This window comes from Pagrus major, chromosome 24 (genome assembly GCF_040436345.1).
Source record: "Pagrus major chromosome 24, Pma_NU_1.0".
NCBI classification, from domain to species: Eukaryota; Metazoa; Chordata; class Actinopteri; order Spariformes; family Sparidae; genus Pagrus; species Pagrus major.
Genome location: NC_133238.1, coordinates 11,422,413 through 11,447,548, shown reverse-complemented (window position 1 = coordinate 11,447,548; position 25,136 = coordinate 11,422,413). Strand labels below are relative to the sequence as shown.

At 42.9% G+C, this 25,136-nt stretch overlaps 1 protein-coding gene across 1 annotated transcript in view; it reads right to left on the bottom strand.

Annotated features, from left to right (window-relative positions):
- nid2a (nidogen 2a (osteonidogen)) overlaps positions 1 to 20,874 on the bottom strand; it is a 36,140-nt gene extending 15,266 nt beyond the window's left edge. The window contains exons 1-16 of the mRNA XM_073462475.1: positions 20,653 to 20,874; positions 18,922 to 19,107; positions 18,560 to 18,676; positions 10,924 to 11,025; positions 10,666 to 10,805; positions 10,155 to 10,287; positions 9,811 to 10,065; positions 9,266 to 9,377; positions 7,441 to 7,480; positions 6,876 to 6,985; positions 6,660 to 6,793; positions 6,463 to 6,574; positions 5,877 to 6,077; positions 5,565 to 5,795; positions 943 to 1,089; positions 84 to 212 (exon numbers count right to left, since the gene is read on the bottom strand). Of these exons, the coding sequence (XP_073318576.1) occupies positions 84 to 212; positions 943 to 1,089; positions 5,565 to 5,795; positions 5,877 to 6,077; positions 6,463 to 6,574; positions 6,660 to 6,793; positions 6,876 to 6,985; positions 7,441 to 7,480; positions 9,266 to 9,377; positions 9,811 to 10,065; positions 10,155 to 10,287; positions 10,666 to 10,805; positions 10,924 to 11,025; positions 18,560 to 18,676; positions 18,922 to 19,107; positions 20,653 to 20,859 (2,356 nt within the window). The 5' untranslated portion in view covers positions 20,860 to 20,874. The remainder of the gene's footprint in view (positions 1 to 83; positions 213 to 942; positions 1,090 to 5,564; positions 5,796 to 5,876; positions 6,078 to 6,462; positions 6,575 to 6,659; positions 6,794 to 6,875; positions 6,986 to 7,440; positions 7,481 to 9,265; positions 9,378 to 9,810; positions 10,066 to 10,154; positions 10,288 to 10,665; positions 10,806 to 10,923; positions 11,026 to 18,559; positions 18,677 to 18,921; positions 19,108 to 20,652) is intronic.
- Between the last annotated feature and the right edge of the window lie 4,262 nt (positions 20,875 to 25,136).

Here is a 25,136-nt window from a genome sequence, read left to right as displayed (position 1 = left end):
CTAAAGACCAAATTTTGATCCAAGAAAAACTCAAACCCATGTCATCAGTACATCTTCAGTATATTTCACTCATTGCAACTCACCAACGCAGGTACGCCCGTCGAAGCCAAACTCGAAGCCACTCTGGCACTGGCAGCGATGGCTCCCAGGCAGGTTCATGCACTGAGCGTGAGCGCCACATGAAGACAAGCCCTCAGCACACTCATCTATGTCTGCAGTGAGAGAAGAGGAGAGAAAGTGAGACCGTTTTTACATGAACTCATGAGCCTGTAAACCAGGAATCCTCGATCTAACAACATGTCGCCTGCTGCATGTGTCTGTGAGTGTTGAAGCTGTAATTAAAGGTCATTACTGGTGCTTTTATGTATACATTATATGTATACGTAACCCCACACCTGGATTCTTGACTGCATTTTTAAATGTATTTTGCAACGTACAGAACAAAACCACACACAGATGATGTGACCAGAGAGACACACTGAGGCCCAATCATGGGAACTAAGCCCGAGCCTGGGGCTTTCCTAGGGCTGTCAGCAGGAGAGAAGGACCTGCTGCTGGGCTAATGACAGGCCACGCACCAGCTTAAAGCACTGCATGTCCCTATTAACTAGAGAATTAACTGGAAGAGAAGAGAAGAGAAGAGAAGAGAAGAGAAGAGAAGAGAAGAGAAGAGAAGAGAAGAGAAGAGAAGAGAAGAGAAGAGAAGAGAGAGGGACAGACGATTGCCTGTACTTGACCCGTCTACACTGGATGGACAGATGTTGATGAAACACAGACATGCTGCCTTGAACTGTCTTTAACTTGCATGTGTTTGTGGGGGGGGGGGGGGCACCATTAGACTAAACAAAGCAAAATGAAGCACTTTGAAATGTACATACACTGTCACGACACTATATCCAGAAAGACATCTTGAACAGTGTATGTGTACTTGCGTGCCCGTACCGTAACAGTTGCGTCCATCCCCTCTGTAACCAGTAGCACACTGGCACTGGAAGGTCTGTCCCTCCAGGGGGATACACTGAGCCGTGGTGTCACAGTCATGGGTTCCAGCATAGCAGGGATTGACCAGCTCCGGACCAGTCGGCTCGACTGCAGAGCAGAGCAGAGACGGATTAAATGACATGAGAAAGAAACATAACAACAATATACTAATTAGCAATTTAGCAATTTAATTTCCACCACTGACACCTTGTAAACGCTATAGTTTGTTAGCGCCAATAGTGAAGCTTCTATTACAGCACTACTTCTGGGACCCAAACTTTCACACAATCACAGACGCGGAAAGTATATTTTCAGCTTCGGCAGCACAGATAGAGATGAGATAGAAAGCAGTGACACTAAAGTATAATATGTGGTTCCAGAGAGACATGTCAAGGAAGATCTACCGCACAGCTGCACAGACTAGCAACGCTTCAAACTGTCCTGAATTAAGATAAATTAAGATGTGGATTATTCGGCAGTAAAACTCCAATGATTACAGCGATGATTACAGGACAGCCTAACCAAACACACATGTAAAATCACTCCAGACAAGTTCCCATAGGGACGGTTTCCTCCTAGGAAGTGACTCCCTTCATGCTCTCAATCGTCAACATATGGATGAGGTTAGACACACATATACATGAGAGACAGACAGAGGGATGAGTGAGCGGATGTGTGTTCGGGGTTTCCTCATACCAACGTACAGCTCAGAATATTTACACAACAAACCTCAGACTCATTTTGTGGAAAACACAGAAGAAAAGAAGAAAGAAGAAAACTCATGGGAAATCATTAGAAAAGAATGTAAAGACTTCAATAAATTAAGTGCTTCTCTACTTCAATATGTTCCCGAGTGCATACATCAGGATGGGGGGTGGTACAGCGGGACTCGAGCCGCAAATCCAGACTCTTTACAAACCACTGAGACGCTGTTAATTAGTACTGGTTTCAAGACAAGTGGTGGTCCTGTTGTTTAAATAATGCTCTTAAAATGTGTGAAGGTTTGAAGAAAAATGTATGTTTGACTTTCCCTGGAGAACTGTTTAACTTCACGATGGAAATATTTCCAATATTTCCATTTGGCACAAGGAAAGAGAAAATTTCAGTGTCGTAAGAAAGCAAACCAACCAAAAGAAAATAAATAGGAAATCACATCACTAATATCTGTTTTTAATGATGTTTAAGGACGGGCTTTTTCTTTACAATAAGGGGCATTATCCACGTTAAACAACAACATATACACGCTAACACCTAAACAAAATCACACACACACACACACACATTAGGCACAGCTTGCTTCCATCTCTTACAGCCAGAGGCCAACTGTGGCTCATTATCAAAGAGAGAGAGACTCTTCAAAGTCCTGAATGTGGCCGGGAAGACGGGGAGATGAGAGAGCGAGATACATGTGGATGGGAGAAAAGACTGAGTGGTAATTAGAGAGAGAGAGAGAGCGAGAGAGAGAGAGAGAGATGCACTACACACCATCAAAGCAACGACTGCAGTTTCCCACCTGTTGCTCTTTACACAACTCCTACACGCACACACAAAAACAAGACTGATTCTACAGAGGCGTAGCCAAAACCCTGTCAAGATGGCACTGGCTACTCTTGAAATCCAATCGACCACACTGGGTGCAACACAAAATTATCTGTATCATTATCTGTCATTACTAACTTTTACTGACACATGACCTGAAATTTAGGAGAGCGTGATGTTTAAAGGGATGAAGGCAGCGTCAGGCAGGCCTTCAGCAAGAAGCATGAAGGTAAAACACAATCCAGGACATAAAGTTTGACTGATAGATCCTCGAACTTAAAGCCAGAGCTTTAAAGGGGCACTCCACCAACTTTACACATAAAGGTCAGTTCAAGGAGAGTACTGTTCAGACCATGAAAACAGTTGTAAAATGTCTTCTGTGGCTTGGGGGGAGTTTTCTGAAGTCTGAGAAAATAACACAGCTGTCATCAAGGTTATCTTGAGTTGGTTCACCTTAAAGGTTAAATATACTGAATGATATTTTGATCAGTTATTTAGCAGCAAAAAATATTACTATTACTATTTGCAATGTAAAGATCAAGTGGAGTAATGCCATCCTGAACAGAGAATGATGTCACACTCTGTGTGTTTTGGGAAGGTGAAATCAAAAATGATAATTAGGTGCATTATGGGAATTGTAGGACACAGCTTTTGAGGTGTCTTCAAAGAACTAAACAGCAAGTCCCACAACTGTAACTAGCTGGAGTACCCCTTTAAAATCTTGAAAATAAACCTTGAGGGAGGAACCTTGTATTATGCTCCATGACAGCTGTGCACAAGGATATTGATATTCACAAAGGGGCTATGTGTTGTATTAATCCACAGGTTTAGACCCAATCAAAGCAAATCTTTGACAAAGAAAGGATTTGAAATCAAATCTGGCTCCATAACTTTACCTATAAACAACACAGACTCATGTCAGGTTTGTCCTCTCTCTATCAGTTCAGTGTCTGAACTTCTCCTGCAATCTCTGATTCTCATGACATCAGTGGGCAGCTATTCTGCCCAGCAACCCCCCCGCTAGAAAATCTGTCATTGGCTGGGATATTATTTCCCAGAGAGTGTAAGACCCTTGAATGCACACACACACACACACACACACACACACACACACACACACACACACACACACACACACACACACACACCACTTAACCCGTGTTTACAAAACCCCTGATCCCCGAAAGCTCTTCCAGCTGTGCTCTGGGTGTATCAGTGTGTGTGCGTGTGCATGTGTGAGATGTGTCATCATAACCTTTTTAATCAACGTGTTGACGTTTAAATGACAGAAACTTGGTCTGGATTCAAAAACCCAACCTCTCCGTCTCTCTCAACCTCTTCCTCTTCCTCTCCATCTTCTGAGGTCTCTTGTCTCTCTCTGTCTCTCTCTGGCTTTCATCAGAGAGGGTAAAGCAAGCATGACCACCGTGTGTTGACAGAAACAGAACATGACACACGTTCATGCTGTATTTCTATACACATTTCCATATTTGTGCAGGTTTGGTGGTATCTGGTGAACAGATGAGAACAGACGACGCAAGGGCAAATAAAAATGTCGAGAAAGGAAGGAAAGGGGACACAAAGGTGAGGAGACCTTAAATCTAAAAAAATCTGCTGAAGATGGATTGGTACACTAATCCATCATGGCCATTAACTTTTGTGGTTTTGGTTTTGTGTTCTGGTATCACAATGTACTTTCAGACACCAAACCCAATAATGAGGTGGACAGTTTTCTCCCCAATTTATTTGGTTTCCTCATTCTTGAACTTTATTGAATGGTGCTGGCCTCCATTCAGTTTTAACTGCCTGACCAGCTCACTCTACAAGACAACGTCAACACTTGTCCAGGTTCAACTCATAAATGCCAATTGTCGACCAATATCTAAAGCCAGCTGTGACGCAAATCGTGGTTACAACGGTCCTTAAAGACAGTGGTGTTTTTGTGTCTGCAGCCTCGAGCAGACAATGAACCCACAGAGGTAACACAGTCGCTTTAACACTGTTTTCTATGGTTTTACGTATAACGAGCCCTCAGCTTGCAGCATGTGTGTTTAAATCTGAGCCCTGTCCAACCTCGTGGCTTGGCAGAGGTTTCTGTGGCAGCGCTGCAACAATTACGAGGTGGTCTGGATGCTAGTTGTGGCTCTGGAACAGAAAACCTCACGTTTTCAACGCCTACAGTGTGATCACCCACTTAAAGATTGACAGTGATGGTCTGGAATGGATTTAGGGAGTCACTCAAACACTCGGTCCTTGATATAATTTGCTGATGTTAGCCTTTCAATGGAGGAAAGACATCAGCCGGTTAGTGCGGATGCGATGGCTTTTCCACCCTGACGTTGTTTTCAAATCTTACACTAGATTACAGGCATATATCTTATTGGTGTTTTATATTTTTTTCAGATCGATGACCAGAGAAATGATCTGGTAATGTACGACTTTGAAGGTTCTCCTAAATTATTTCCGAAATTTGGCACAAATGTTTCTACTTCTTGTCTGTTTTCCTTCCATTTTTGTGGGTACACCTGTGTTTCATTAGCCTTTGTGTATTTGTGTGTTTCTTCGTTGGTTCATCTGTCAACATCTGTGTCTCCTGCGTTCCTCTGTGTTCCCTGTGTATTCACTGTGATCTGGATTTGTTCCCCATAGCTTTATGGTTTGTCCTCTGTTTTTTTTATTACTTTTAAATTTTTTTTAATTTTCCTTGTTGCCTTTTTGTCGCCAGTGTTTTTACACAGTGTCTGCGTTTGGGTCCATTTTTGATGAACTGTGACAGGTTTGGGTTCAAATAAGTACGCTATGTTATTTATGCGACATATGTGACATAAGCACGTTAAAATAAGTCAATGTTGACTTTAGTTTCATTTGAGACGCTTTCAGTGGTCTCCTGAGTAAAAGTCCTGTGTCCTGTCCTGTCCCATTTTAATCCCCATAAAAATTGTCCAGTGTTGTAATTTTTCTGGTGAGTATCACTCTCACTGACTACACCACATCTGCTTAGTAATGAAAGCCTGATATCTGCCTCTAATCCCCGTTTGACTCACCTCCGACTGGGCTGATCTTGTTGGTGATGGCGTATCTCAGGATTCGCTCCTCTTTGACGTACATTACAAACACCCTCTCCATGGTGATCTGCAGCGTCTCCAGGGCGGCGGTGCGGCTGTCATGACGACAGTCGCGGTAGGTGATGTTTTGCTTCAGCTGGAAGGAGAAGGACTCAGAGCCTCGATCTGCCGACACAACTGAGTACTCCCTCACAGAGGTGGAGGTGGCAACTGCAGAAACGAGAAAAGGTTTTAGGCAAACGGACGAAACAGATGTCAAACGATTTCGGCTTTTATGGTTGTTATGGTTACCAGATGGGTAGTACTGGTAGGTCTCCTTGAAGGGATCCATGGTGACTTCAGCTCCAGGGGGCAGGAACGGCACGCTGCCGCTGACTACGGTGTCAACGGTGAGGTGGTTGTGGTTGTCAAGGCCGCGGCCCGTCTGGATGATTGACAGGCGCTGGTTGCCGGGGTAGAAGATCACCTCCGCGCGACGAGTGAACTCAGCACCTGGTGGGAAATCAGCCGATCAATCAACGAATCACTTCTTCTATTTATAGAATATTTTCCAGATTACTGCAGACACACCGACAGTGCAGCAGTTACATATCATAAAAAGTGGAATGTCTGCAGTGGTTACATCTGTACAGGACACACACACACACACACACACACACACATATATACACACAGACAGCTGTTTCCTATTAGAGAGGGGAGGTGGAAGCCTGATATCACATCACATCCCTGGAGAGAATACAGCTGGCTTGGAGACAGAAAACATGAACACACACAAACACAGACTGCAGAGGAGTTCCCTCTACAGATGTGCTCGTGAGTCAGAATGTACGAGGCAACATAACATCCTAAGGCAACACACTCACACTCAATTTACCTGTGAGTTTGAATCCTGCTTGGCTATTGGGCAGCTCCAGAGCGAACAGCCATCCAAACAGCTCTCCTATTGGTGCAACTGGCATCAGAGCCCAGCCCACTGGCTCAGGTACCTGTGAAGAGGAACATTTATGATCACGTTCTGTAAGATTTAAACGTATAGATAACATATTGAAATGTATTTCTTTCGACTCCCACCTCACTGATGGCCGTGTACGCTCTCCCGTCTCCCACCACGATGTAAGCATGAAGATCGATGTTGTTCAGATCCACTGGAGTCGAACCCACCATCAATGTTCCGCTCACCTTACCGCTGACACGCTGTGGAGCGCCTGAAGGAGCCGCACAAGGATTACACTAAAAACTACTTCAACTTTTAAAGAGATTATTACTCATTAATGGTGCTGCTCTAACCTTCAGGTAGACAGTGGCGCCCGTTTCCATAGAAGCCTGGTCGGCAGTGACAGCAGTAGCCTGTGGCGTAGTCGGAGCAAAATGCATTCTGGGAGCACTGCTGCTGGAATCTGGGACGACAAGAGAGAGAGCAAAGAAAAACAAGTTTAATGCTGCAGAAACAGTAATCACCTTTTTTTTGTCATCACCTGGCACCTATATTTACCCACAATGCAACTCAACCTTCAACAGTTCATTCAGAGATCCAGATGTGTTGCGCTAATTGTGACTAATGTATCCTCAAGCTGCTAGCTTCATGAGATGAGGAGCAGGCTACAACTCTACACCTCCAGATTTTTCTTTTCAAACTTCTTCAGACTGTACAACACTGACTCAAGTGATATCACTCGAGGCATTTTTTTAATCAGATTTTGTACAGCTTCCTCTGGAGACACTATGCAGTAGTATTCCCAAAGACCAGTAAACAGATATTCATGTGTAAAATCGAAAACCACTACAAATAGTTAGAATATACATTTTCCTCTACAGGCAACAGCAGGTATAATCATGTTATCTAGTCACATACCTGGCACATGTCTCCTTATTCTCTGTAGTGTACTGGATCACTGAGAGAGAGAGAAAATAATCATTATTATCCTTTACATATACAATACATTTAATATAAAATCAATATCCTGATGTCTCCTATCAACGATTAACAGAGTAAGGCATACATGCAGACAAGGACTGTCATTTGCAATGTTAACATCAAAGCTTGATCCCTTTTTCCTTCCATTGTATTTTTATAGCTTTTACCATTATCTATGTCAAATAAAACTTGATGTCGAAGTGGCAGTGACCTTGGGTAGCTTTGCTTGACCACTTAGAAGAGATGTTGCTTTTGATTGCAGTACTTACATCATACAAACACGCAAGTTTAAATAGAGACCATTGACGGTTGTTTCCATAGTGCAGATGGACAGGAAGAATAAGAAGGTGGACGAGATCCAGGGAGACGTACACACACACAAAACACACACTCAAAAACACATATGTCAAGGCAGTAGTTGGAGAGAAACCAGCTGTTGCAGTCCCACCTCCCACACCCACTGATTCACATGCACACACTCACAAACACACACAAACACACACATTCACTGCTACTTCATGATCTCCAAAAGCATCTAAAATGCTATAAAAAAGATATTTCAGAAGTCTATATATATAAGTATATATAGATTTATTGTATATAAAGTAATGTACACTGTATCTACAGGTTAGGTAAGTCATAGAAGCTTTTACATGAACTGTTGTAACACTATGATCGCTCTTTTCTGAGAAAATCCTCTGACACACAGGAAGTGATGCACTCTGTTCTTAATTTATTTGCAACAAACAAAGAACAGGACAGTCAGCATTAAACATTTGGTCGACACTGCTGAGCAGAGAGTTTCAAAACCGCTGAAACGTGAAGTCTAAATTTAAAAATGTCTCTTAAAGGAAGCAATTCGTGGCAACGCAGAGCTAAAACTGAACCGGATTCAAAACATCACATTCAACAAGTGAGCGCTTTGCTTTTTCTCTCTATTTGTCCCTCTGGTAAACGGCTGATTTGGGATCAAAATGCAGCATTCTGTCATCCTACAGGGGCATCACACACACACTCACACACACACACACACACACAAGCATACAGATGAACACAGGATGTCCGTGTATTTTCTCAGACTCTGCACACACACACACACTTAAGGGGGAAATCACTGTGCTTTAAATAATTCTGTCGAGGGAAACCCACAACACTGATATCACAACGTAGGCGTGTGAATTGGAAAATTATGCTTTTTCTCAGACTTTGAAAAATTTGACCTTTGGAAAATGCACACGCCCACACGACTGTATATGTAAACACACTTTATTCAGACACATCCCCCTTACGGTGTATTATATCTCAGATATGAGACATTTTGAGCACTAAATGAGGGTTTGGTCTAACTCCTGTCGTTTTGATGACATATTTCTTCGCATCTTCTATGAAAAATCGCATTTCATCACTCTGAACTGAGCTGAGATGAACATTTTTTACCCCAAAAGACTCTTATGACCCTTATGTAACCAGGCAAGCTGACTGAGAACACATTCTTATTTACGGCAAAAGCCTGTGGGAGCAGTTGCAAGGGCGGGAGTACTGGACACACACATACACACACACACACACACACACACACACACACACCTGGGAGCTGCTCGGCACAACGGCAGTATTGTACTGCCAGCTGCGGAGCTGCTCCGCTGCAGAGGGCGAGGTAATGTTACCCCTCTGCTTCTCAAAGTGAACGTCCTTTCAGAAGTTAAGAAGGCATTTATATGCATATTAATATACACATACACACATATGGTTCGTCTCCTACCTCCTGTGTCAAAATCAACATCGTCCTCGTCCACACTGACCACGTGACCCCCAGGGGAGAGAGGTGGTTCGTTTCTGTGAGGGGGGTAGACGTCCACCACCTCCAGAGGAACCTACAGAGACGGAAACGGCTGTGTTTAACTTCAAATGTGTTTTTCATGTCGTCGTTGAGCCAAAACAATACTTTTTTTAACTCTCTCCAGATGCCATAAACCAGACAGCTATGATCTATGCATGCTTTACATACTGTAAACAGTGTGTAGGGGATTGTGATTGGAGCTGGGCCAGCGTTTTGTTGACACCGCTGTACTGTCTCCAAAGCAGCGTTCCATTATAACCACAGCATTTACAATTACAAAACTCTCAGCACAGACAGCACTGCCACTTTAAATTCCTTTTTTTTAATGTCCACTACAATAAGTAGAAGAATTTGAAGAGATTGCCACAGAGTGCGGCTTAGCAATGATTGTAGTTTACGTGTTTTTGGTTGGAAAAACAGCATCAAACTGTTAATACATTGAATTTGCAGGGACGTTTAGGTGTTACCTGTGGTTGCTGTTCCTCTGGTGCTGCTTCTGGGGGATTAGGGGGAGCATACTGCCTGTTTGATGGCTGTGAGCCGTGAGGAACATCCTCTGAAGGGGAGGAGGGAGCGGCAGGCGGTAGGTCACCGGCAGGCGCTGGCTGGAATTCAGGGTCTCCGCCTGTCAGAGGGTAGTCATCTTCTTCATCCTGGTTGTCGGGGTCAAAATTGTTGTCTGGGTATTCCTCAAACTCAGGGTACTCGGGGGTGGTGGTGTCCTAGAGGCACAAATCATGGAGGTGTCAGAGGAAGTTCTGCAGCAAAAAAAACAACTCTTAGCTATAGATAATGATTAAAACCAAATTACCAGGGAGAGACCATGTCCTCCAGGCAGTGGAGTAGCGAGGAGACCACCAATGGATGCAGGAACAATGTTGTCAAAAGAGTAACGGTTCCCGGTGTGGAAAAGCCAGACACCTGGAATTCCTGTATTACCAACCCTGGAGAGCAAGAAACCAGTCAGCGGGAGCTCACAGGCCAGTCTGTGTACATTTCCAACCTCACAGGTTTCTATTGTTAGCAATGTATTAATAACACCTGTGATTTTCTGCACTGCAACGACATGCAGCGCAGGAATGTCTACTTGGAAAAAGGTGAAAAGGAAAAGTGGATTGCTTTTTCGAGCTCCTTACCAAGCCTATATTTGTGTTTGGATAGTGACGGTTTGAAAGCTAGCAAAGCCCGCTATCTTGTTAACTCTCCTGTTAGCAAACACTTACTATAAACTCATGTATTTACCAAAGCACTGTACTCAATTAAAGCTAGCATTGCAGCTGACACCTAACTAGCAACAGATGTGATTGATGTTTTTTACTTACTGGTAGAGGTTTTTAACACTCTGCTCATCACTAGTGACGCTGTAGTGAGGTCCCTCAGTTCGGGAGAAGATCAGATACGTGACTTCTCCTCTGCTGAAGCCAACTCTAGCAGGGAGCTCGATCTCGACATTATAAGACTCCTACAAGCAGGGAAAGTGAAAAAAATAAGAAAAACATTTTCCTCAAGTACCGGTCATTAAAACTGCAGGTCTAAAATATCCAAGCTGTGATTTAAAAGCTTGTGTACAACCAGTTTACCTTGGGTCGAGTCCCAAAGAAGTTCAGACCACCTTCAGGGTAGAGGAAGAGAACGTACGAGTCGATCTCATCGTAGCCGATGACTGCCTGGAACGTATTGAACTGAAGAGAGAGAAGAAAGACAATGTCAGTTTGAAACAAGGACAAAAAGTAGGCAAGAGAAGAAAGAAATGGCAGGAAATAAATATAATAATTTCCTTTTTGTCACCTGTTTAGGGTTTTAAGTATGTTTTGACAGACCAGACGTTGTCACAACATGTTCCTACATTTTTACATTGCTAATTTAATTTTATAGTGTTAGCTTAGTTTAGTTTCAGCAAAAGGAGGAGTAGGCGATTGTCTGAGTGGGAAAATGTAGGTACCACTATACTGTAATTACCACTTGTGGCCACAGAGGCCGCTGTTCAGCACAGTCTTGATTTAATCTTCGACTTTAAGAAAGTTGAAATCTTCCCTTTAAGGTTTTCATATCATTCTCTTTATAAGCAAGTGACGACTAAAAGTTTCATTGTCTCCGGCCACATTTCAGCATTGTGTTTTTATTTTCCTTCCCTCGCGTCAGACGGATGAGGTCACCTCCTGTGTGTGCAGGGTCAGCCCAGCTCAACCACCCTCAAATTATTCTAACACTCACTCCTCATATTTAAACTTCACACCTCTCCTCGCACCTCCTCCCCCCCCGGTCTCCTCCTCTTCCTCTCTCATCTCTCGCTCTGCTGGGAGTTCTCACCCTCAGCGACCCTCCTCCTCCTCCTCCTGCGACCACCGCTAATTATTGACATACTGACCCGGGTATGCGGGTTTCCAAACACCTATTTTAGCACGAATTGGGATGAATCAAGGAACTTTTTCTACCCGAGCTTATTTTCTCAACAGAGAGCTTGATGAACTTATTTCCTCCGTGTACGTGGGGACAACCAAACCCGCTCTGCCTCCCGAAACCACAGTTAAAAAAACACAGATTTGGTGAACGAGGAGAAGACTGTGAGTGATCCCATGTTGTTTTCCTTTGGGACAGAATCAGATTATCTGTACACACACACACACACACAGACACACAGACACAGACCAAGAAATGTACACACACACCTCGGTGTCTCAACCCCCAGCCCAGATGTTGATCTCCACAGCTGTCTTCCTGTGTGTCTGGACATCTTTCATGACGATGTTACAGCATTCGAACCAGACGTCGTTACAATGTGAGACACACACGTACACACTTACATGAGCATGCACGCCAGCACAGCTGTGTGTCCCCTACCCCCCCACCTATAGTCATCTCATGTGAATGTATGTGTGTGTTCCTAATTGTTTACATCAACATCTTTAAACTATCTTGTTGTTTGTGGGCGGGGAGCACTTTGTAGCCTCCGGGCTCTGTGTAATTAGTGAGGAGGGGGTCTTTTCTTCTTTTTTTTTCTCTTCAAGGAAGGAGGAGAAGAAGTTCAGAGCTACAAGAGGGAATCTGCTTTTTCTTTGTCCTTCATATCCCGTCAAAATGTCTAGATTTTCTCTACGGCTAGCGGAGGAGAGAGAAGATGAGAGGGAGGGGATACAGAGATAAGTATGGACAGATAGAGACATGAAAGGAAGCGGGGAGGTTGGCAGAGTTAGGAGAGGGGCCATAGGTCTGGTTTACAATGGGAGAAATATGGTGAGACAGAAAAGAGGAGAGGCTTCCGTCCAAACAGATATGAAAAGTTAAGTCAACAAAAGAAAATGTGAGTCAGTGTGTTTTCCTTTAAATCCCCCGTTTCCCATCGATATGACGGCGTTTAAGTTCCTTTCATGAATTTATATCTGTGTCCACAGGGTACATGCAGTTAGGTTGTGCTTTGTGAGACGTTTTCTACTGTTTCATGGTCCCCAGATGATAAATCCTGGCGACTCTGGACCCTGGATGGGGTTTTCTCCAGGGGCTGATATTTGTGGTTTTGCATAACCATGACAGCCATCCTCGGGATCATCCTCAAAATTCAGATTTGTCCGGAGCTTTATGACCAAATACCTGCAAAACTAAGAGCATTCCCATTAGCATCAGCTGTTATTATTGCTAATTAGCAAATTTTTGTTTGAAATTATAATGCTACATCAAGCAGCCAGTAGCTTAGCTTAGCATAAAGACTGGATTCTACCTAAGGGTGTATTAGCACATAAGCATATATCCTAAAATGTCACACTGTTCCTTTAATCTGTGCTCTCCTTTCCATCTGTGTGGTCACTCGCTGTCTGACTGCGTCTCTGTGTGTAAAGTCGTCCTGGTGTGTTTTACAGACTCACAGCTGGAAGACAACAAATTGCGGCCAACACACATCAAAGACTTTCAGACACTGTGTCGCTCAGTATGGATGCGAGTGTGTGCTCTGACGATCCCACCCACACACACGAAACACACACAAACACACACACCCTCGAACCTCCCTGCAGGCTTTTTGTCACACCTTTTTTTTTTAAGTGGCCTCACACTCCTCGCGCTGACCGGACACACACACACGGACGCTAATTGTCTCTGGGGCTGACAAATGTTTGTTGTCGGGGTCGTCCCGACTGTTTAAGGTTTAGGTGGTAACATCATCAGTCTGCTACATTTGTCTGCTGCACAGTGGGGGTTAGAAAGTCGGGAAATACCCGACAGCTTCAGTGAGAATACAGCAGTTTGTTTGAGAAAGCAAAGTCAGGTTTTAGGGTCGGGGTTAGGCTGCATTCACACCAAATCCAGTGGTGCGGCGAAACGCTACAGGCTTGTGCGTTGGTGTGGGAGTGTCATTTAATTAACATAAGCCGGACCGTGGTGTGATGTCAAGTTGGGATCTTTAGTCCCTCCCCCGATCCAGAAGGTGGCGGTAATGTTCCAAAAAGCTGTTTGGCCAACCCCTTTAGACAGATAAGGGAAGAAGAACAACTTTCAACCCCGACCCGGATCTTCCTCTCCATGTCCTTGCCACAGAGCTGAACTACATGCATACGAGCCCCCTGCGGCCAGCACCAGCCATAACGGACTGCCCTCATTGAAATGAATGGAAAAACCCGCGTTTTTGCTGCACCACCAGATTTGGTGTGAAACCAGCCTCAGGGTTAGCGGAGCTTCCAGGAAAATAGTTGAAATGTCTTTCGTTAATCAAACAAACTAGATAAAATGTTTAATAGTGAGCTTTAGAGGTGCTGGTAGGTAGTTTTTACTATGTTTGGCAAGAGCTAGGCTACCTGTTTCCGCTGATTTCCAGTCTTTATGCTAAGCTAAGCTAAACCGGCTGTCAGCCCTTACTATATTTAGCATACACACATCGGAGTGGCATCAATTTTCTTATTTAACTCTGAGCAAGAAAATAATTCCTAAAATGTAGAAACCGTTCCTCTTAATTAATGTGTTTTCTTGCACAAGCTGTGTGGGTTTATAGACTTGTTGTCAACACTTCATAATTTTTCGACAAACGCAAACAGAAATTTTTATTGCCTTCGAGCATGGTTCCCAGTCTTTGCAAACTTTTTTTTTAGCTGACACTAAGTTTGAAAGCATGCAACGTGTACAGCTTACAGCAGCTAAAGCAACAAGTATCAGGTGTTGTGTGGAATTTATTTTGTGTTTAATTCAAATCTAAACAAATCTTGTTTATTTATTGAGATAGCTGACTGTCTTTGCATAGTTTAGTCTACTCTGCCTTACATAACTTAAGCTGAAGATACTTTAACTGTCTTCTCATCTTGGCCGTGTTTCCAATAAGTGACTCAACACTCTGTGACAAATGTTCTGAATCATATTATTACTTCCAGAGCTGGATCCCACTTGGGATGTCCTGGAACATCCCGAGGAAGAGAGAGACGGAGATAGAGGGAGGCCTGGGATGAATGTGCTACACTTGTTTGTTGGTTGCTGGTTTTTGAGTTCATCGGCATCGGCACAGCTGCAAGCAGGCGGAGGAGAGAGACGGAGAGCAGCTGCAGTCCAGTTGCCAGCCTTACCAGAGTGCTACAAACGGAACTGCCTACAGCGTGGGAACTGGCACACCACACACTAAAACACACACACACACACACAAACACAGCCCAGGCTTGTGGCCAGGATCAGTGCAGGCAGTATTTCGCTGTTGTCATATGAAAAAAAAGCCCTGCTCCAGTCTTTTCAGAGACTTTGCTGTTATAACTTCAGTTGTACTCAAAAGGATTCCCTGCTCGTCTGAAAGCTGGAGGAAATTGTACAACTTCAGGGCTTATGAGAGCTTTTCAAAAACCCTTTTGATGAACCCAAGAACACATGGCGGGTAAAACCATAGCTGCTTTTCTTAGATCCTGAAAGGTTTGTGAACATGAACAGCTTTGCCGCAACTACAAACCGGAGCACTTTGACCGCACTAGTAATTAGTAAAGCCGCCGAAATCCAAAGTCTCAGTGCTAGTGACTGCTGTAGTCAGGTGGCTATTATTGAGCTCTATAGCTACAAGGTGTCTTTACGGCACAGACAGGCTCAGTGATAAGGACAGAATAACATATTATGAAAGCTGAAGTTCAGTAAGACTCTCCCTTGAACTAGGATGCACATATTTCAAGGGATGCCCCCTGTGTCACTGCGAGGGGGCCCCCCAGAAACAACAAACAACACTAATAGAAACAATAGTTCCTATTGTGCTTCAGAGAAGAAGAAAGACAGAGCACAGGAGAGGAAGGTAGGCAAAGAGAGCAATGTGAAAGGCCAGGGCCAAATCCAACAGAGGAGTCCATTTATTCATTCATTCAGCCCCATCTGACCTTCACGCGGCAGACATGTAATATGCTGTTCAACCTACTTTGCTTTCTAGCACATGTAGCTTTGAAGAGAGCTTGAGGGGGGGAAGTGGTCTACTGTGGTCAAATGTAAATTCACATTCCACTTCAAACTGCTGCTCATGTACAGGAACGCTCTCAGGAAGGGAACCTGAGGACAGATGTGCAAAGTTATCTCTTAGTTTTCTCCAGTACCACTTCTCGTTTTTTAATATTATGTCCCCCAACTTTCACATGCATTACATCACAATCACAGAATGTTTTTCAGTTGAGAAAGTTGGTCAATTTCAGTGTATACTTTTCGTAAAACTATTTTCCAACTTTAAGATATCATAAAATATCATTGTAAAATATTTGAACAAGACTTAAAGTCTACAGAAGTGCTAAACTGCCATACTTTTAGCTAAAAGCTAACGTAAACATGCTAACATGCCTGAAATGATATAGACACACTGACGTTTAGCGGGTATACTATTCAATATGTTCACCAATTTGCCACTCCTATGGTCTACTTTACATTTGTGAACATGAACGTCTTCAAAAAGCCAGCAACTATAAAACTCAGTCATCAGCATATAACGTCAAACTCTTAGACGTCGACATCGACTTAACTTCTGCGGGTGATGCATTCTGCAGCCAAGAAGTTGACTTTCATGGGAGTGGAAGATAAACTGTGTTAAAGCATCCACCAACATGACAGGTATCCCCGTGTGATGAAGGATTAGCATTATGCTGCTTAAAGCGAAACCATGGTCAACACTTCTTAAAACATCAGCATACATAAGGCCAGATTCTCCGTGTAAATTGCTCTGGTCATTAGCAAATCGGGCTACGTGGTAGAAGATACAACAGAGTGTGTGTTTAAGGTTTCAAGAGAAGCAATTACTTTCCAATTATCATAATAACCTCTTTACGACTAATTTCATAGAAAATACAACCCCACTTTTTAGGGATGTGAACTTTCTCTCCTCAGTTTTCCTGTTTTTTCTTCCATCGCCTCTTTTCTCATATCCGCATCCGAGCCCCAAACACCACACAGTCTGTCCCCTCCCCCCAAAAACACTACCCCACCCGGCCGGCCTTAACACACATCCCGACAAACACACACCTCAGGTTAATCAGTTCACACACACATACCACTCTACCCCCAACGCACCCCACCCAGCACCTCTGGCTAATCACTTCAAAGGAAGATGCTATCAATCCGGAGAAAGACCCACTGAAGCAAATCCCAACCGGGACCCCGACTGCTCCAATCTGACAAGCCACACAGACCCTTTAAATAAGAAAACAAACCACATGTTAAAACATTTTGTACTTTAAGAAGTGGACTCTAATCAGCATTTAGTCAACAGCAGATAGACTTCATCAAAATATTCAAGAGGCTTAATGCTGCTGGACTATTTTCGCTTTTGATCAATCAGGAAGAAAGGAGGAGGCATAAAAGCAAACAGACCATGAGAGGAAAGAAAAAGGACAAGCAGATGAGACACAGAGATCTCCTGGGGTTTTTTCCTAAAATCTGCCACTCCCTTCATCCCTCCATCCCACACACTCCAAACCAGGAACAACAGAGCACTGTTTGTTTGATCGATAAGTTCAGTCGGCCTGGCTTTACTTGGAGTCTTTCCCAGAGATTAGCTTACACAAAGCCTCTAGTTCCCCTCTAGGTGACACTTTATTTGCTATTAAAATAGATAAAAATGTTTATTTGGAACATTTCCAATTATATATCATGGTCTCTGCTGCATTGATCTTTGTCTCATGTGAGTGCACCTTTTCCATGGAAGTGTAATACTTGATAGCTGGAGTGGCCCTTTAATTATCCAGTTATCCCAGTCTTTTGGTTATTTGCACAGCAGGTTATCTGAACAATCACATTTGTCTACACGAAAGCAAACAAACTCAACAAATATGGACAGATTCTAACAAAAAGTGAATAATGACCTGAGGTTGGGTTTTCTTTCCACAAAATTCCTATTTTCCCTATAATTAGTGCCAAATTGCATGCTTCTTTCCAGGAAAATTCCTAGAAAATTACGGACACGTAAAATACAGTGTTACCCTACTCTAGGGGTAAGGCGCGCCTCACCAGAGGCACGCGGGAGCGATGTGACGCAATGATACTGTTTGAGGTTAAAGGGACAGGTGCATGCCGGTGGTCTGAAAGCCCTAAAGGGGGCATATTGCCACAGTTTGCAACACAATTTCTACACTTTCTCTGAGTCATAACTCACTCAATAAACTCGATAAACATCGATAAATCAGCCTAGAAATCATGGAAAAACAAATTATGCTAACTGTAGTTCCAAAACCTAAAGAACGTATTTCCCCCAAATCAAAGGAAGACAAAGAATAAGTTCCAAGGTGTTCGTGTATTTTCTTAAATATGACAGTGTGTTAGTAACTCTGAATAATCACTGAGTTGAATCTGGTTTACTGGACATGAGTTCTTTAATGGGAAACCAAGTTTTAAACTGGTAACTGACTGACAAACAGGGAGGGAAGTAATGTCCAACAGAGCATGTGAGCGTGAACGGTCAAGGCATGTTTGTGTCTACCTGTGAGTGAATTGGAGGAGGGGATAACGAGTGGGGAGGGGGCACTTTGATGACCTTTAAAGATGACCTCTGACCCCTTGAAAAGGTTAAGAGGCAGATTAGGAGGCGAAGAGGAATTACAAATAGACCCCCCACCCCAGGCTGATTACAAGTGATGCACATCTTACAGGAATTCTGGATTGTCTCTCACGGGAACCAAAACACACTCGTGAGGGACGTGTGGGCTGTTTACATGATGATAACATGGACTCCCTCATGCATAAATCAGTAGGAGGAGGCCTGGAGGTAGCGCCCTGAAAACCCTCCACCCATCTTACCTTGTTTGATGGTCCACTAGTCCGAGTTGGTTCCTCATGTGCCGCGACGTTCTCCCACGTAGCAACCACAACATGTGTGGGGGTGAATTTGGCATCTGGGAACCCTCGATGTACTTCCTGGGTGAGCAGATGAATGAATGAATGAATGAATGACAAAGGGAAAGGAGGAGAAAATAAAAAAAGGAAAGATGGAGAGTACAATGGAGTGAACTAATGGATGACGAACTGGAAAAAGGAAGAATCCAGATCTTTAGTTAAGCAGAGTGCAAAAGGTTTTCATCTCAAACATGCAATTACAAGCTTTTCCCAACAAAAGTCTTTGGTCAATCAATAATCAAACAATTGTGATTCTTGTCTCACACCTGGGCCACTCTGTTGAGTACGCTGGGTGTTTCGGTCACCCTGAAGTAGATCTGTCCACGTCCTCCGCTGGTGTCGATGTCAGCCAGAAAGGGAGCCACCACAGGGAAATCCGTTGGGAAGCCGTCGTCCACATATTGCTTTTCCATGGGCAGATCCTGGGCTGATACGATACCGTTGGTAGCCACCTAGGGACAGAAACAATCAGCAGCTGAATACTTCAAAAACCCACCATAAAAACCTTGAATCCTCTAAGAAATATCTGGAATACCATCATGAACCGAGGGGAACCTCCTAATGAACCCGTATCCCCTCATAAACCACTGGAACCTCCTCGGGCACTTCTGGAACCCCCTCGTGGACCCCAGGAACCACATAATGAACCCCAAGACTCCCCTCATAAACCACTGGATCCTCCTCAAGGATCTCTGGGGCTCCTTCAAGGATCCATGGTCCCTGACTAACCATTAGAAAGGATTTTAAGGAGACCTATTATGCTTTCTCATTTTTTTCCCTCCCTTCATTGTGTCACGTAGGATCTCGAAGAAGCTTACACCTCGTCAGTATACCTGGCTTGATGTCATTATGTCACCATGTCACTCAGTTGATGCCTATATTCACAGTAGAAGTGAAGTTAGCTGGAAGCTGAAAACACAACAGAGCCGACCGGAGACACAAGGTGAGTGATGCTGGCTCAGGCGTGTGTGGGCTGACCAATAAGAGAAGACCAGGTACTTGGGAGAGGGAGGGTGTTTGCTTGATGAGCTACTTTTGATACTTGAGGTACATTTTGCTGAACATACTTGTGCACATGTATGATTTTGAATGCAGGGCTTTTACTTGTACTGGGGTATCGTCGTATTGTAGGACTGATACATTAACTCAAGTACATTATAAAAATACAGTTCTGCTTCGTACTCAGATCGTTAAGTAAAAGTACTCACCATGCACTCGGCCCATTTCACAGTCAAATGTATTATATGAATTATTGTACGTAACTATGAATTAAGGTGTGAGCATCACTTTAATGTTGCAGCTGGTGAAGGGAGGACTACTTTTAGTTACTTCATCTATCATATTACATCATAATATTGGTTGATTTTATTAAATAAAATAATATAAAGGAGTAAAAAGTGCAATATTTCTCTCTGAACTGTAGAGAAGTAGAAGTATGAAGTGGCACAAAAAGGAAATACTCAAGTATAAGTATTACAAAATTGGTTCCAATTACAGTACTTGAGACACAATTATATAACACTGGCAAGGGCCATTCTCCATAATAAGTACGTTTTGTGTATATTTATTATTTTTCAACATCAGTTACTCATCTCATCAATTACTTTTACTTGTAATGGAGTACTTTTATAATGTGGTATTGCCACTATTACCTAAATACACTGAAATACTTCCACCACTGGGTTCACAGGAGTTAAGCTAAAAGTTATTTCCATCACAATCTCTTCTTTATCCCAGTCTCTGTTGACTCAACAGTTGAGTTTCAGATAATTGATGTTTAAACTGGAGTATTTGTTGAAATCATAAACTTGTGGTCACCTCACAGAGCCCAGCAGCGCTTTTCCCATTCAAACAGGTTAATAACTCCATAAAACGTCCTGCTGTGGAGCTCATCCAACATCTGCAAACATCACCTGCACAAAGTCAACTGAAGACAACTGAACGCTCCCACAGTCAGTAACGAGCATGCACACGAGCCTGAATGAAGCTGTACTTACATATAGCTGGGAGAAGAGGGAGTCGTAGAAGTACACGGGTCTGGGCAGGGACAGCACTCTGGAGGTTTCATCGTCGCCCTCTGCCAGGATCATATCTCCACTCAGAGAGCCGTAAGGGAACATGTCAGCCCTCTGGATGGCTGTAACCACACACACACTGCAGCTCCAGCAGAGCGCACACAGAGCCAGCATTTGCCCTCTCTCCATGGTAGAGCCGGGGCTGAGAGAGCAGCTCTGAAGCAGCGGGGACTGAGGTACAGATGGACTGAGAGGGAGCGGCAGAAAGAAGGAGAGCTCTCCTCTTCTCTTCTGCACCGAGCCGAGGATACTCTGCAGGGGAGGGAGGGAGGGAGGGAGGGAGGGAGGAGCCAAGGCGCGCTCTCATTGGTCAGAGGCGCGTTGAGTGACAGCAGGTCCCGGCGCTGGAGGTAGAACATCTGGCTCGTATTAGAGAAAAGACAAATAGAGCGTTTTTAATCCGGATGTAACTCTATCTGTTTCACAACAATGAAAAAGAGACATTGTGTAATTTTAACACACTTCGCAGACACACACACACACACACACACACACACACACACACACACACACACACACACACACACACACACACACACAGAAACCGGTTAAAATTCCTAGATAGTTTGAATTTCTTCGAGAGGCATTTATCCAGATAGCCCTATCAGTGTCAGTGGAAACGTATAAGGACTAACCTATTTTTTTAATCTAAAAACACAGACTATATTATAATGCATTAAAATCACTGAATAAGTCCAGATTTAAGTCTGAATATCTACAGGAAGTGTTTTAATCTAAAGAGTAAAGGCATTTGTATCACTAGTATATCTTATTTTTATATATAACTTTTCTTTGAATAAACTTTAATCATACATGTAAAGTATTACATTTTACTTACATCTTACTTTTCACCTCATACACGCAACTTTAAAATACTTAACCTTGCGCGCCCCCTCGTGGCTGAAACAGTATACTGCAGCATACAACATGCACTCAGGCATTTAAAGAAAATTCATGTTACAGTGAGATAAATTCAGAGAAATTATCATTCTCTCCTTCCAGCTTCTTAAAAGTGAGTATTTGATGCTTTTCTCCACTTTGTGTGATTATAAATGTAATATTCTTGCAGTTTGGACTGATGGTCAGACACAACAAGAACATTTTATATAGAATAAGTCAAGTTAATTTCATTAAGAGAGCCAAAAATGACAAATTTGCATTGAATGGCTTTACAATCTCAATTCAGAAAAGGGAAAAACTTTGCAAAAATCCGTTTTAACATGGAAATAAATAAATGGAAGATACTTCAGGAAGAGCAACAAGGTAGAAATCGCATATTCAGACTTGTACAATGTTATGATAACACAGTTTTAGCAAAATGCAGAAAGAAAATTACCCCAAACACAGACAGTAATCCTGGAGAGGAATGTGCTGAGCGAGCCACATCAGTCAAACACATGGTGCATGTGTTCACCTGCTGAAGACCAGACAGCTATAGTGCAGCATTAAATCACATATTTGGAGATTTTATGATAGCTGTTGAACTATAAGCTGACAATGTAAGTCATATTTTAAAACCATATAGTGACTTTTCAGATGTCATCACTTTTTGCACACTTTCTTGTGTTAATTTTGCTGATTCATTCTACACAATAGCCCAAAATGATAAAACAAAGACATTTCTCATCTCCACAAAATCTGTGTTAGTCCTAATTTGAGCCACCTCCTTCAGTCTGCCTGGCAGATGCTTAATCACACTGGATGGGGAGCGTCAGATGTTGATGTCAGGTGATGATTTCAGCAGATGCAGTGCCAGAGAATCGTTTTTCTGAGTCCTTTAGGTTCCTTTTGTTGAGCTCAAGGTGTGTTGCAATTTGCCTTTCACTAAGGTGAAGCTTCTCTATGTCCACTCTACCAAAGGAGTATGGAGTACTTCTGAGATGGTTGTCCCATATCTCTGCAGAAGACTTCTGAGGCTCTGTTAGTGGCCATTAGATTCTTCACCACCGCTCTGACTGAGATCCTTCCTGTCTACATAGAGTACATCCTTTTTCCCTCACTTGCATCTTTTTCTTGCATCTTCCATTTAACAAAAACTGAGCCCACTGTGCTCAAGAAGACACTGCCTGGATCAGTTCCTCTACACAATGTGATTATACAAGTGCATGCCTTTCTTAACCAAGTCCAATCGAGTGAATTTGGACAAGTAGAAAAGGGGCATTTTATTGATTGAAAATGCCCTCTAGTGCTGATCAATCAACACTGTGCAGTCATGGATGCTTGTACTTACCTAGAGGAACCTGTAGGTGGAGGCAAAGACAAGGCTGAGATACTACGGTACAACGAAACAAATACAAGAAAGCACGTTTTTTTTTATTCATTTGGTTTGTGAAACCCAAAATTATGTTTTACTTTGTGTACGTGGAAAAAATATTTTATGTTCCGCAGTCTGACATGGATTCAATGATCAAACTCAGTTTTACATTCAGCCAGATCATCAAAAACGCCCACATGTAACCTGATCATGTCTATATATGGATAACTGCGCTCTAACCAACCATGGCCTGAAAATCTGATGTCAGATCTGCTCTGTTGATGTTTGTCACTATCACAGTGTGTAAACACAGGCCGCTGACTGACAGACTGACTTCACTGATGACATCAGATATTCACAAAAATCAATGAACTCATCAATGATTCAGACAGAGACCATTAGCAGGCTGGAGCACGCACACACACATACACACACACACACTAATGCATTTTGACTGACGTGACAAATGAAGCCTCAGTATATACAGTATATGTGTGTGTGTGTGTGTGTGTGTGTGTGTGTGTGTGTGTGTGTGTGTGTGCGTGCAGAGACGGACTAACAATACATCCAGCCCTTGTCAGCACTTTAACTGGTGCCAGGCCCTCAACAAAGGCTGTTTACCAGCAGAGCTGAGCAGAGGATTTGTGGATTAGGACCTTGATCAATAATTTAATATCTTCTAAATATAAAGAGTGCAGACAGACGGTGAGAATCGCCACTTAAGATGGTATTTTCTCTCATCATCTGGATCGATGACGACTCAACGGTGGATCAGTGAGCTTCACAGATCTGGATTCAGAGATTCTTATTGAATTTGTATCAGACAAATGGACTGCGTGTCTGATTCTGTTTAAAACTGTCATCTGGAAGACTTTATTATAAGTGGACGTAATGCGTTGTAATAGTGCTTTAATATGCAATAAAGTCACTGAGGGACAATCATCTAAACAATTGCTCCTCTAAACTCCAGCTGTGTGGCTGTGCTTTGGCTGGAAAGGAGAGGAAAGGAAAGGAAAGGAAAGGAAAGGAAAGGAAAGGAAAGGAAAGGAAAGGAAAGGAAAGGAAAGGAAGATAAAAGAAAATGAATTATTGTAAAGAAAAGTAAAGAAAAGGGAAGCAAGGGACAGGAAAGGAAAGGAAAGCAAGGACATTAGAGGGAAGTAAAATAGAAAAAAAAAAGAAAACACCACAAAATGGAAGGAAACAAACAGAAAAAGAGGAAATTCAAGGAAGGAAAGGGAAAGGAAAGCATAAGAGAGGAAAAAGGGGAGGACAGAGGGGGCAATGATAGGAAATGACAGGACATTAAAGGCAAAAAAGAAAGGATGGATGAGGAAGGAAAGAAAGAAAGAAAAAGAGGAAAAGGGGGAAGTAAAGTCAAAGAGCAGAAATTAAAGACAAGTAAGGGAAATGACAGGAAATGAGATGCAAGAAGAAGACAGGAAATGATTGAACATGGAAAGGAAAGGAAAGGAAAGGAAAGGAAAGGAAAGGAAAGGAAAGGAAAGGAAAGGAAAGGAAAGGAAAGGAAAGGAAAGGAAGAAAATGACAGAAAATTAACAACAAAGAAAACAAGTGACAGGAAACAAGAAGAAAGGAGGTGAAGGAAAGGTATTTTGGTGTCATTAAGGGCAGAGGACAAGGTAAAAGAGGCCTCTGCTTGGGAGGAACCAAAAATAGAGCAAAGGTAAGAGGAGACAGAGAGAGACCCCTGAATGGAGAGAGCGAACTACAGAAAGAAAGAGAAGCAAAGGAAAGATGAGGCAGAAAGGAGACGTGCACAGGATTCCTGCTGTCCAAACTAAAAATAACACTGAGAACTTTACGAGTCTGGCTGTAAAATGTTTACATGGCTTACTTACATAATAACTTCAACACTTCATCAGCTGAAGGACTTCAGGGTTAAGCAATGTTAAAGTGGCTGAGCTCAGTCTGGAGGAGCACAAAAGTCTGCAGGAACAGAGATGAGTGTAGACAGAAGGAGGGAGAGAGGAAGCAGCGATGGCATAATGGCAACATGTCACGTTAATGGACCTGAATAAAAGGCACTCAAGCACCGTCATTTCAGGGCTTTCAGCCTACAGAATCCTGTTTGGCAGTTATTCTTTTCTTAAAAAATTTAATTAGAGTAACATTTCAGTGCATTATGGAA